Genomic DNA, 12579 nt, shown 5'->3' on the forward strand with positions numbered 1-12579 from the left:
TAAATGTACAGTTTGCTTTAAGCAACAAAAGGACCTTACTAACTCAGTTCCTATTACTCCAGTTTGTTTTCTTAATATTTCAAACTACAGTAGGCCTATTTTAACTGTGGCAAACAACTGTTTTTTTGTTGAACCTTTTCCCCTTTGTTATCATCACGTCCCTTATGCATCACCAACGTATATAATGGTGGACTACTAAAACTTACCCAATTCTTGGTTAAATAAGGCTAGGTTAAACTGCTAAGTTAGGTTAGGAAGAGGTACTAAAAGACCAGCAGGATGTTTGCTGGAGTCAGTGTCCACCATTACACAGGCAAAGTAGTTGATACAATGAAAGGAACATGGCTAAAAACAAAAATATAAAAGTCTATCAGGAAGAACAGATTCGGTAAGGTTCTTTTACTGCTTACAGGAAAGCGTATGTTTACACTCCTGCAGTTTGTCCACATTATTTAGTTTTCTTATGTACTGTCACAATGGACGATCAGCAGAATTATTTTTCATTCATCAGCGATGAGCGGAATGACAGTGTCGATACCGGTAGTGTGCTGCAGTATGCTTACCAGCCTTCCATATACAACACGAGCAGACTGTCTCTCCAGTCCATTCATCTTCACAGTGCTCTTGGTTGTTGGAGTCATATTTCGACCCTTTATTCCACCCTGAACCTTTCTACGAAACACGTGTACTTAGTAAAAATGTAAACATTACGCATGTTCCCATGGACGATCTTGTTTTCTGTTCTGTCAAGGATTACCGAACATCTTTATATTCCTTCGTAAGGATTTGTTCAATATTATATACTGCAATAAGATCAAAGTAAGCTGCTGCACGTGTAAAGTAAACATCTACTTAATTTTATTAATGAAAATATTTTCCAAATCCAAGAGTAGTCTTGGTCACAGGTGGGTCTCAGCGTCAGGTAACAGAAAGGCAATGTATGAACTAAAGTGGAGCGCATGACGTTGAGTAGAGTGCGATTTACTTAGGATCAAATAAACTGCAACAGATATTGATGGATGTATCAACATGTAGTATATTTCTGAGAGAGAGAGAGAGAGAGAGAGAGAGAAGTGCTACAAGCCGCTGAAGACAATCCGTCATACGAATGCCTCTGTATTTCTTAACAGATTGTAATTTTTTTTTTGGGGGGAGGGGGGTTGTGGCTACACACACGCAAAAAAAAAAAAAAATGTGTGGCCACACCCACGAGTGTATGTGACTATTTGCTGAAGGTGTGTGGCACGACCCACCACCTTCTTTTGTTGTATAAGCACTCTGAACCTTTAACAACAGTTTCTCCTCTACTCGTCTCACAACCAACAGTAAGACTATTATAGTGTCCTTTCTTTACGCACAGGTTTAGTAACATAAACTCCCTAAATAGTACAAAGAACATTACTTAAATGCTAGAATTCCGGACACCAAAAAATAGCCCAGAGATCGCGCTACTGTTATTCCAAACCTCCTCCCGGAAATTCTAAAAAATTTATATTGGAAAACAAGTACGGATAATTACCAACATATTGTTAATGTTAAACAATGCACGCAAATACATTCATTTTCATTTCATATCAATATTTATGCAAAACAGAAGTTTGTCAAGGCGAGTGGGCGAGCTAAGGTGAACTTCCGTTAGCTTTGGCACACACGTTTCTAATCCTGACTTTCATTGATAGTTAAATGAAACAAAATTTTGATCGGATTTCCGATAATGAGGTGTGTATGAACCTATATGGTCATAAAAATGATATTTTCCAATTGAAAGTGCCGATTCGGTTAATGAACATAATGACCGCCGATTCGGTAAGTCGTCGCACCCCTTCTGTATCTGCCACAGTGACCCTAGTCGGTAGTTATGTATGTAATGTGCTGTAAATTGCTTGGTGACCTCACACATGCCTTCATCTGTCCGTAACTTGCTATAGGAGGTGTGTGCTGAGATCCACTACCTCCTTTTGCTCTACGCTGCTTTTGTTGTACGTTGTGTGCATTTGAGCCACTGACTGTAGCTATATTTGCTGAAGGTGGTGTGTGGCAAGACCAATCACTCCTTGTGTTATATATGCACTTTTTATAACCTTTCCAAAAATCAATATTTCAATCAAATAGGCGGTTCCGTTAAAACGGCCTACTCCCGAGTCCCCGACATATATCGAACTGCACAAGAAAGCGGAAGAAGAAGACTTTGTGTTTAACTTGAACACTGCGCGGTGGAATATCATGTGAATGTTGTACGTTGTTTGAGGCAGCATGAAGGAAATTGAACTTGTAAGGTGAGTAACGACCAATGTAACCTGAAGCAGCGGTAATGTACTTATATGATGAGTTTTCTGTCCTCAACCTGTGAAATAACAGGTCCGTCAAAAATTGATTCGTGTTAATAGTAAACTTTGGGCTTCTTACCTTTAGTGATTGCTTACCTTTAGTGATAGTTAAGATGCATAGGAGTCAGTGCTAATACAAGGTGCCTCTTCTCTGTTTTACAATTTCAACATACTTGTCATACGAATTTTTAAAAGCATTCACACTCTGGCTCGTGACTACTTCATCCGGGAGACTATTCCGATGGTTCACTACTCTTGCATTTTAAAAATTTGTCTTGTGAAATTTGTGTCATAACTGACAAGAAAGGTTCAGAAAAGGAAAAGATATTTATTGTAAGAAGACTTACCAAAATAAGTTGGGGAAATGGTTAGTCTACGGTAGGAATGCAGTTGGGATGTTTCAGTGGTCAGTTTCAGCATTTGGATAACCATGGACTCTAATTAATATATGAGAACAGTAACACCGTATTTCCAGATTTCCTATTGGAAAGAAATATTTACAGAATTTATTTTTCATAGATTAGCTTTTTTTTTTTATGCCAATATAGACATCCATGAAATAGAAAGTTTCCTATTGAATGTTTATAGGTCTGTGCATGTTAACTTTTTTCCATTATAAATAGTTGCCGCAAATGAACGGTGACTGTAGTGCTTAACTTTTTAATCCAACCTTCGCCAGTGAAGGGAGATGGAGAGGAGATGGCATGCAGAGGCACTAGCCAATGAGAGTGCTTTTGGGGGGTCGCATGACATCAGCATAAGCAGCACGTCACATGCACTAGCAGCCATGCCTCTTTAACTCTGCAATTAGTTCAAAAATGGCTGCAGGATGTGGTGGCTGTTTTTATAATTATTGGGCATTTGTGATGATTTTTTTTACAAGAAGACACGACAGCTGTTGATTTGTGAAGAGGTCTTGGAGTGTTATCAAGTGTGCTGACTGTCCTAACTGTAGACTACCGCTGGAATTTAGGAGGACGAGGGCTAGTTTGCCGCAGACATTCAGGATAGTGAAGGAGGTGTATAAACTGGAAGAGGAACACTTTTTTTTTTTAACAGAGCAGCAAGGAAAGGACAAGAGGACTTTCCTATAAGTTCCAGAAGAAACTATGCAGGAGCTTTGTGAGGAAAAGAGCTTTTAGCCAGAGGGTTGTTGAAGAGTGGAATAGACTGCCAGCAGCTGTGGTAGCGAGTGAGTCAGTCAGTCAGTTCAAGAACCAGTTGGAAAAATGGATGAAGAAAGACCCACTACTGTATTTGGATTCTGAGGTTACCCGTCCGTCCCCTCCCTCCATTCGGGAAGCCTCGGCTTTCCACAGCATTGACAGAGAGGGACACCAGCCCTAGTGCTGTATAACTCTTCGATGGTGTCGTGTAATTACAGAAAAGACAAATATTTATGGTACTATATATGCTGGACAACCTGAGAAGGTGCTGTACAATCTCTGCATTAGGTTTGAACAAAATGAGGTGGTTAATGTCAGGTGGGATTCTGGGGGTACAGCCCCACAGTTAGGATGAAAAGTTTCATCGTGATAAATTTGATCTACATCTGCCAAAATTTTTATTGCAGAGCATTTATTGACTGTACTGTGTTTTGCAGTGGAAAGGCGCTTTGGGGTGTGATATGTGGAACATATGCATTGCCATCGGACGAGGTGGTGGGCGTAGAGCTGCAGGCTGCAGCCCCTCTCCTGCGCACTGGTCTTCAGGCATACCATGCACCTACCACAGGAGATTATGATACCTGGGCAAAGACATCACAAGCCACAGAGTCAGAGAAAAATTTTGTCAAGAAAATATCTGAGAAGCTTGTAAGTAATACAGAGAAAATGATAATTTTTTTTTTTGTCATAAAATGTAATGTAAAATGCTCATCAGTGCATTTTTCATGTTTACTGGTACTCTTAATTGTTTTAACATTAACCAGGTTTACTATATATTAATAACTGTATTGTCAATAACTGTATGAAGATAAGAATGAATATGGTGCATAAAGCAAGTTCAGGATTAAGCTGTTCTGCAAAAAGGTAGGGGGGGTGTTCATCATCCACCCATTTAATGTAGGACAACCTTCAGGTGACTCTACACTTATTGACTGGCCAAATAGTTTGCTATAAACCAGAACAGTATTCACTATGCCGGGTGATCAGCATATACCAGTAATGAAACCAACTTGTTCCTTGTGTGTTGTGAAAGTGACAGAGGGGGTTTATGTAGGGTTGGGGACCTGCCCAATAAAAAATGCAAACTGAAAAGACAAATTAATTATTTTGGAATTGGATGGACCTGCAGTTGACAACCTAGGATTGAACAGACTGCATTCACAGGGTGTTGATATGGATTGGAAAGGGTGTAAATAATGAAGTGAAAGAAAGATTGTGCAGGTGCTTGAATATGTAAAAGTGGTTTGTTGGTAGGTGGGGGCACCCACCATCCACTCACTCATTGTAGTGCTGTTCTCGGGTGTCTGCCCTTTCCTCACTTCCTTCTTTCCTCTTCTGGCTTTATTTCCTTCATTCTTTCCTCTTCCTTCTGTCTATGGGTGACTCTGCACTGAGTGACAAGCCAAATGGTTTCCTATACACCAGGGAACCATTTACTGTGCTGGGTGGTAACCATGTAACTAGAATACCAGATTATGGCACTTGGTGGTGTGCAGGTTTATATCCAAGGGGTGGTTGGGTTTTATTGCTCACGTAATGGTACTCAGGGATGAGTGAGGCTGTTCACTCTCATCTTAAATATCAGGACCAACTTGCCTAGCCCTGGGCTCCTGTGCTCCTGATGGGGCAACGTAGGATTGGATGATGGATAGATATATGTTGGGTGACTGAGACCAGATGGGTTTATAAATGTGTTAAAAATATGGGAATATGGGTTGGACATGTGTGCTGATATGGCTAAGAATGAAAGGGCAAAGGAAAATGCATTTGTGGGTATAGCTTGTAATACTGCTGGCGCTTTTCAAACTGCTGTCATCCATCATGCTGCATTGTATTTAAAAAAAAAAAAAGAAAAAAAAGTTCACCATAACATTTTCTTGGTAACATGGTGAAGGTTGACAGTAGCCTAGGAAAGCATAACATGATATAAAAAAGGTGGTGGCTCGGGTGAGGAGTGGTTGGAAGAAGTTCAGGGAGCTGGTGCCTCACCTGACATTGAGAGGGCTTTCTTCTTCCATGCTAAGGGATCATTGTATGTGGCATGTGTTAGAAATGTAATGCTGTATGGTAGTGAGACCTGGGCAATAAAGAAAGTGGATATTTATGGGCTCAAACATACAGAACTGACAATGATTAGGTGGATGTGCAGTGGGTCCTTGAATGCAAGGCCTGGGGGGCTAGGTTTATGATTGAAGAGTTGAGAGGAAGGATGAGACTGGAGTGTATTGGTGTTTTGACGAGGAGGGGTAGATCGAGATGGTTTGGGCATGTGGAGAGGAGGGAGATGATTTGAGCGCAGAAAGTGAGAAATTTGAATCTTGGGGGTAGGGTTGCGAGAGGCAGACCAAAAAAGACCTGGGACAGGGTCATAGAGTGTGACTTGGGGCTAAGGGACTGAGTAGGGAGGCTGCCAGAAATTGAGCAGCGTAGAGAGCTGCCATCAGGTGTCCAAGGCCAATGCATGCAAGCATGTTGGAGCCTTTCTAAACAAATGAATGAACAGCTTATATTCTAGTATGCAATATGCATTGCATCTGGCACCATCACATAACTACTATGTGTGGCTCACCCTTCAATGTTCAACAGCTAGTGAGATATGACAGTAAGTTCAGTTTGGACTTTGCAGACTGGTTTTCCAATTAGTATCAACTGTGTCCATTGGTTACCATGGTAGCACACAGATGCTTCATGCCACCCAGGCTGAGATGATGGAGTCCTTCATCATACTCTGTTTGATCATATTTGAACTATCTATCTATCTATTGCCAGACACCTTAATCCCATAAGGGGTGGCCACAAACAAATCGCCTCCATGTCGTTCTGTCCCCGGGCTCCTATGCTCCTCATGGGGCAACGTAGGATTAGAGGATGGATATATATATATATATATATATATATATATATATATATATATATATATATATATTATATTTTCCTTCACCATGTGAAGGCTGAGAAGACCTGTTGGCACAGTTTTTGTGTTGAGGTGGGCTTCTATCAGCTGATTGAAGTGGAATGCAGGTAGCCAGAGTGACGTTATAAAGTGTCTCACCTCTTCTTCAGGTGTGTATTGGGGAATGTGTTTTGGGGTAGTTTTACTGAAGTACTTCTTAGTGCAGCCATCTTTATGAGGTTTATTAGTTGATGGAATAAATAAAATGCACTTTCCCACCATGTCTTGTATGCTTCAAGTAATTCACATGGTTCTAGATTATGAGTTAGGGGTTTTATGCACAAAGAACAGTACTGTCTGAAATCATTGTAGCAGTTTTATGAGTAGTTTCAAGTGAATACAGGTGTTGATTTTTAATTAAATAAGTAGTGAAATAATTCCTAGTGTAGCAGTTTTGCAAACAAAGAGTACATACAGCTCTTGGTATACCTTGCCTTCTGTTGGCAGGACTTATGTGCTGGTCAGAGCTGGGAGGTGTTCCAGTTGTTCCTGGTCAATGAATATAGTGGCTCTGAGGCAGCGCTGGCCGAGGTCTTGAGTAGCCAGCGTGACCAGGAGGCCTTTCTTGACCACCTGCTCAGCTTTTACATGGCTGATAGACTCTACCTCCTCCGCTGCCTCCGACACATTGTGGCCAACACTGCTCATCCACATCATCCATATCAGGTTTGTTCTTCCCCACTATCCATATCAGATCTGTTCTTCCCCACCATCCATTTCAGGTCTGTTCTTCCCCACCATCCATATCAGATCTGCTCTTCCCCACCATCCATATCAGGTCTGTTCTTCCCCACCATCCAAATCAGATCTGTTCTTCCACACCATCCATTTCAGGCCTTTTCTTCCACACTATCCATTTCGGGCATTTTCTTCCACACCATCCATATCAGGTCTGTTCATCCATCCCATCCATATTTAGTCTATTCATCCACACTATCCATGTCAGGTTTGGTCATCCAAACTGCCATAGCTACCCAGTTTCTCCACCCTCAGTGACCATACTAGGTCTCACAACACTATCATAACTGTTTCTCTCTCCACACCATCCATAGCAGGTCTGTTCATCCATGCCATCCATATCAGATCTGTTCATTCATGCCATCCATATTAGGTTTGTTCATCCACATCATCCATGTCAGCTCTGTTCATCCAGACCAACCATATCAGGTCTGGTGAACCATGCCACCATAACTACACAATTTCTCCACCTACAATGACCATACCAGGTCTCTGTTCACATCATTACTGTCTTACCAGATGCTCATCCTTACCATCACTTCAGATCTGTCAAGCCATACTTATCCAACCAGGTATTTTCACCAACAGTCACACAAGGTATTTCCATCCACACTGCCACACCAGGTATCTTCAGTGATTCTTTATCCACCCTTATCATATCAGGTATATCCAGGAATCAATCTACACTGTCTGTCACACCAGGAATCCATCCACACTGTCACACCAGAAATCCATCCAGTTATACCAGGAATCCATCCACACTGTTACACCAGGAGTCCATCCCCACTGTCACACCAGGAACCCATCCACACTGTCATGCCAAGTATTTTCATCCACACTAACATTAGGTATCTCCTACACTTTCACACTAGGTATCTCCAGCTACACTATGATACCAGTTTCCTCAGTCCATATTATGGTAGCATATATCTGTCCTTACTGTTATACCAGGCTTTTTCACACATGCCATTCCAGGTCTACTGTACCATGTTTTGCTTGTCCGGATATTCAGTATCAAGTCCATTCATTGATACCACCATACCATGTTTCTCCATGTACAGTGTATGAGGTTTATCTGTTCCCATCATCCATACTAGAATTGTTCATCCACATTATCATACTAGGTATTTCCAGCCATGTCTTTTGGTTACATCATCATTTCAGATCTGTTCAACCACACCATTGTAACAGGTTGCTACATTTTTTTTTTTTTTTTTTTTTTTTTTTTTTTTTTTGAGACAAGAAAGATGGAACCAAAGACGAGGATCAACAAGATTGTTCCCTCCAAGAAAAAACAAAAGCGAAATAACATTGAACCAAATTCACGATCTGTTCATTTTGAGATGCCTGGACACACCGCATTTGAAAGTCTGGAGATCATAGGCAGTAGGAAATACAGGCAGAGGGAGATAGTTCCAGAGTGGCCCTTTTGCATACATGGAGGAGTGACAGTCAGCTCATGCATTAGAGAGTTGGACAGAAAAAGGATGAGAGTTTGTTGCTAGATGGGTGCTATGCACCCACCATAATGTTGGAGGGATGCAAGCAGACAGTTCAGAGGAGCAGTGACCGTTAAAGCAGCGATGGAAAATAGGCAAGGATGCAGCAGTGTGGCAAAAAGATATAAGTTGTGAGGAGTCAGTAAGAGGAAGAGAGTTCATTCATTCATTCATCATCTAATCCAGTGTTGTCCCATGAGGAGTGTAGGAACCCGGGGCTAGGCAAGTTGGTCCTGACATTGAAGATGAGAGTGAGCAGTCTCACTCATCCCTGAGTGGCATTACATGAGCAATAAACCCCAACAACCCTTTGGATATAAACGTGCACTTGCGTAATCTGATTGGAGTGGCTTAATTGCCCACTAAACCACCAGATGCCGACAAAAAGCCTTTGACTTTGTAGAAAAGAGCTCTATGCAGGTAGCCTCCCCACACATGAGAGTTGTATTCGACGGAGGGGTGAATAAAACTGACTTACAAAGTCAACAACTTCACAAGAGTTAAGAAGGCACAGAGACATCTTAGCACACCTAATCTCATGGAAGCAGATTTTTCAAGAGAGGTAGTATGATCTTTCCAAGATAGAAATCCAAAGTATGTTTAAAGTTAATGCAGGGTTGAGTTGGATTTTGTTAAAAATTAGGGGATACTCCTACAGAAGATTTTGATGGGTTGAAAGATGTAAGAACTGAGTTTTTGATGCCGTATTTTTACACCAGTCAAAGATATGAGCAAAGTCAGACATAAGGTGTGCCTTAGCCTCATCCCATTGTTTACTGAAGCAATTGTTGTGATGGATGCTGCAAGAAGCAAATGGAAATTTGCAGGTTAGAGTCATCATCATATGGGTGGATAGGGTTAGATGTACAGCTTAGAAGGTCATTGATGAATAGAAGGAAGGGAGTTAGTGATAGGACAGAGCCCTGAGGAACACCACTATTGGTCACTCTAGAAGAATAATGGCTGTCTACAACAACAGCTATAGAATGACCAAAAAGGGAGCGAGAGATGAAGGCACAGATAGTAGGATAGAAACCATAAGAGGGCAGTTTTGAAATTAAAGATTTATGCCAGACTCGACTGAAAGCCTTTGAAATGTCAAGTGCAGTGGCAAAGCTTTCCCCAAAGTCCACAAGAAGGATAACCAGAAGTCTGAAAGGTATGTGAGAAAATCACCAGTGTAGGATCCCTGGTGGAACCTGTACTAACAATCAGAAAGAAGGTTGTGATAGGAAAGTCACTTTAGACATTTCTTTGTTAAGAAAAGATTTTAAAACTTTTGAAATATAGGATGTTAAAGCAGTTGGGTGATAGTTAGAGAGCAGGGAATGATCACCCTTCTTTGGGACAGGCTGAGTGAGAGCAAACTTCTAGCAAGGAGAGCAACAAGTTGACAGACAAAGGTGAAAAAGTTTATCTAGGCAGAGCATAAGCATAGATGCACAGTTCTTGAGGACAGCAGGAGGGACCCCAGCAGGTCTATATGCCTTGTTATTATTGAGACCAGTGATGGCAGAAAATACATCAGTTGAAGAAATTTCAGTATCAGCCATGAGGAAGTCAGAACGGGGAAGTGATGGAGGAACAGCACAGGAATCATCCAAGGTGGAATTGGAGGAGAAAGTCTGAGTGAAGAATTTTTCTTCATCAGTAGAAGAAAGACCTACAGAATCATCAGAATGGAAAAGAGGAGGGAAGGATAATGAGGTAAAGTTGTCAGAAAGGTTTTTGGCAAAGTGCCAGGCGTGGGAGGAATTTGAGTTGGAGAGTTCAGAGCATTTAGTCATCATCATCATCACCGGACCTCCTTTCCCACCCTAGGGCAGGATGAGGAGAAGCAATGTCCAGACAGCCCAAATTTGCGCAGTCCAATGGGCCACACATTCATTCACTCATCATTCAAGCCCCCGGAATCCTGGCTTTATCGGATATGCCAAAAACATTCACCACGTTCTGTCGCTTCAATTAAACATATCTGATAGAGTCAGTCCGGACGCTACCACGTTAAAAAGGGGTGCCAAATCCCTGATCATGCACTTCTCCGCACGACATTCATCCAGCCAGCTCGATCTCGTCGTTTCCCTAGCCTCACCGGCTTCCAAACCTCTCTTCCTCACACACTCATCCACCATAACTCTCCATCTTCTCCATTTTTTTTTTTTTTTTTTTTTTTTTTTTAATGCGAGGAAGAAGGAATCAAAGGCCATGAGCCCGCAGTAACAGTTCCCTACCTTGCCTGCTCCTTCCTTCAGGTATACCCTTTTCACCACTATTGTTATCCATTCTTTCCATATGACCATACCGCCATGGTACATTCTCTTCGATTCTGGTTTCCATAGACTTCCTCACTCCATATCTTTTACGATTCACATTATTTCTTATCCTATCCACCCTCTGTACTCCACATACATTCCTCAGCAGTCCCATCTCCACTGTTCTTACTCTTGACTTTTCATTTTCATGCCACACCATAGTCTCACATCTGTATATTAAAGTTGACACTAACACTCCTTCATGTAAGCCTCATGCAGCTGCAACACTCAAGCATCTGTTTCTTATCAAGGCCTCCATTGCACCAGCTACTTTTTTTCCTTGTGTTACTCTACTTTCCTGTTCTTTTGCACATTTTCCTGTCTTTTCTATCACTGTACCCAGCATTTAGTATGAATGAAATTATTTTCAGTTGAGCGAAGAACAGACTTTGCACAGTTCCGGGCAAAAGCGTAAAAGAGATGAGATGCAGGGGTGGGTCGGCCCTGGTACCCTTCATAGGCCCTCTCCATGTTGTGGACAGCATTAGGATATACGTGATTAAACTCCCCTCCCCCCCCCACAGGATCTCAGCCATGAAAGCAGTAATCATTCCAGGGAAATCAAAGAAGTACTGCCTGAAGGCCTCCCAATTAGCAGGTTCAGAGTGCCCATGTCACCATTTCTTTGGAAGGTTCACAAGCTTTAGTGGAGCGATAGGACTGGTTAAGATGATAAGCTATTTTTCCTACAGACAGGATTCTCCTGTTCAGCTCACATCATCATGGTTATTCCAACCTTAATTCCCACCAAAGAGATGAGTGAGTTAGGATTCAGAAACAGAGGATAAGAAAGCATAAAGTTTGAAGAATTACCAAACAGCATGCCCACTGAAGTGAGCTGTGCAATCTGTCACACATTATTTCAGTCTTTGTAAACCAGGTTTTACTCGAGTCAGATCATTTGCCCTTATTTTTTATGTATTTTTCTTATTACAGTAAGTGTACATTACCTGTGCATCATGGGTAGTCATTCTGTTGACTACCCAGTAAAAACAGGTATCAAACATCCCCATATGCATCTTTGTGCATATTTCATGCAATAATTTTGATTCCTTGAGTGTGTGGAGGAGTTTTGCTATTTGGGGGACATGTTAATTGCTGGAGGTTTGGCTTGAGCTGTGACAAGGGTAAGGAGTGGTTGGAGGAAAAGGGAGCAGTTGCATTCCCAGACATTAAGAGGGTTTTCTGACCATGCTTAAGCATCTTTGTGTACAGCATGTCAGAGGAGTATAATACTGTACGGTATCGTGAGACTTTGGCAGTAAAAGAAGAGGTTATTTGAAGGCTCGAATATACAGAAATCATAATGATAAGGTGAATGTGTAATGTGTCCTCAAATGAGAGGCCTGGGGGGTTAGGACCGCGATTGAGGTGTTTAGAGGAAGAATGAGACTTGAACGTATTAGTGTTGTGATGAGGAGGAGTAGATTGAGATGGTTCAGGCATGTTGAGAGGGTGGAGAATGACAACTGGGTGCAGAAAGTGAGAGGTACATAAAGAGTACATAGGAAGTACAGATGACACGAGGCCTGTTGGTGCATGACGAGGTTACCTGTTGGAAAAAATGCTAATTCTAATAAGATA

The 12579-nt window shown here is 41.7% G+C and overlaps 2 protein-coding genes across 2 annotated transcripts in view; one reads left to right on the forward strand and one right to left on the reverse strand.

Annotated features, from left to right (window-relative positions):
* Nucleotides 1–636, reverse strand: part of NO66 (Bifunctional lysine-specific demethylase and histidyl-hydroxylase NO66) — a 50486-nt gene extending 49850 nt beyond the window's left edge. Inside the window, exon 1 of the mRNA XM_080281432.1 lies at nucleotides 564–636. Within this exon, the coding sequence (XP_080137558.1) occupies nucleotides 564–611 (48 nt within the window). The 5' untranslated portion in view covers nucleotides 612–636. The remainder of the gene's footprint in view (nucleotides 1–563) is intronic.
* A 1557-nt stretch (nucleotides 637–2193) lies between these two features.
* Nucleotides 2194–12579, forward strand: part of Nup188 (nuclear pore complex protein Nup188) — a 143606-nt gene continuing 133220 nt past the window's right edge. The window contains exons 1-3 of the mRNA XM_080281324.1: nucleotides 2194–2276; nucleotides 3931–4141; nucleotides 6894–7112. Coding sequence (XP_080137450.1) covers nucleotides 2254–2276; nucleotides 3931–4141; nucleotides 6894–7112 — 453 coding nt within the window. The 5' untranslated portion in view covers nucleotides 2194–2253. The remainder of the gene's footprint in view (nucleotides 2277–3930; nucleotides 4142–6893; nucleotides 7113–12579) is intronic.

The sequence above is a fragment of the Coenobita brevimanus genome, chromosome 89, assembly GCF_032717465.1.
Source record: "Coenobita brevimanus isolate Jiangsu-jjx chromosome 89, ASM3271746v2, whole genome shotgun sequence".
In the NCBI taxonomy this organism is placed as follows: Eukaryota; Metazoa; Arthropoda; class Malacostraca; order Decapoda; family Coenobitidae; genus Coenobita; species Coenobita brevimanus.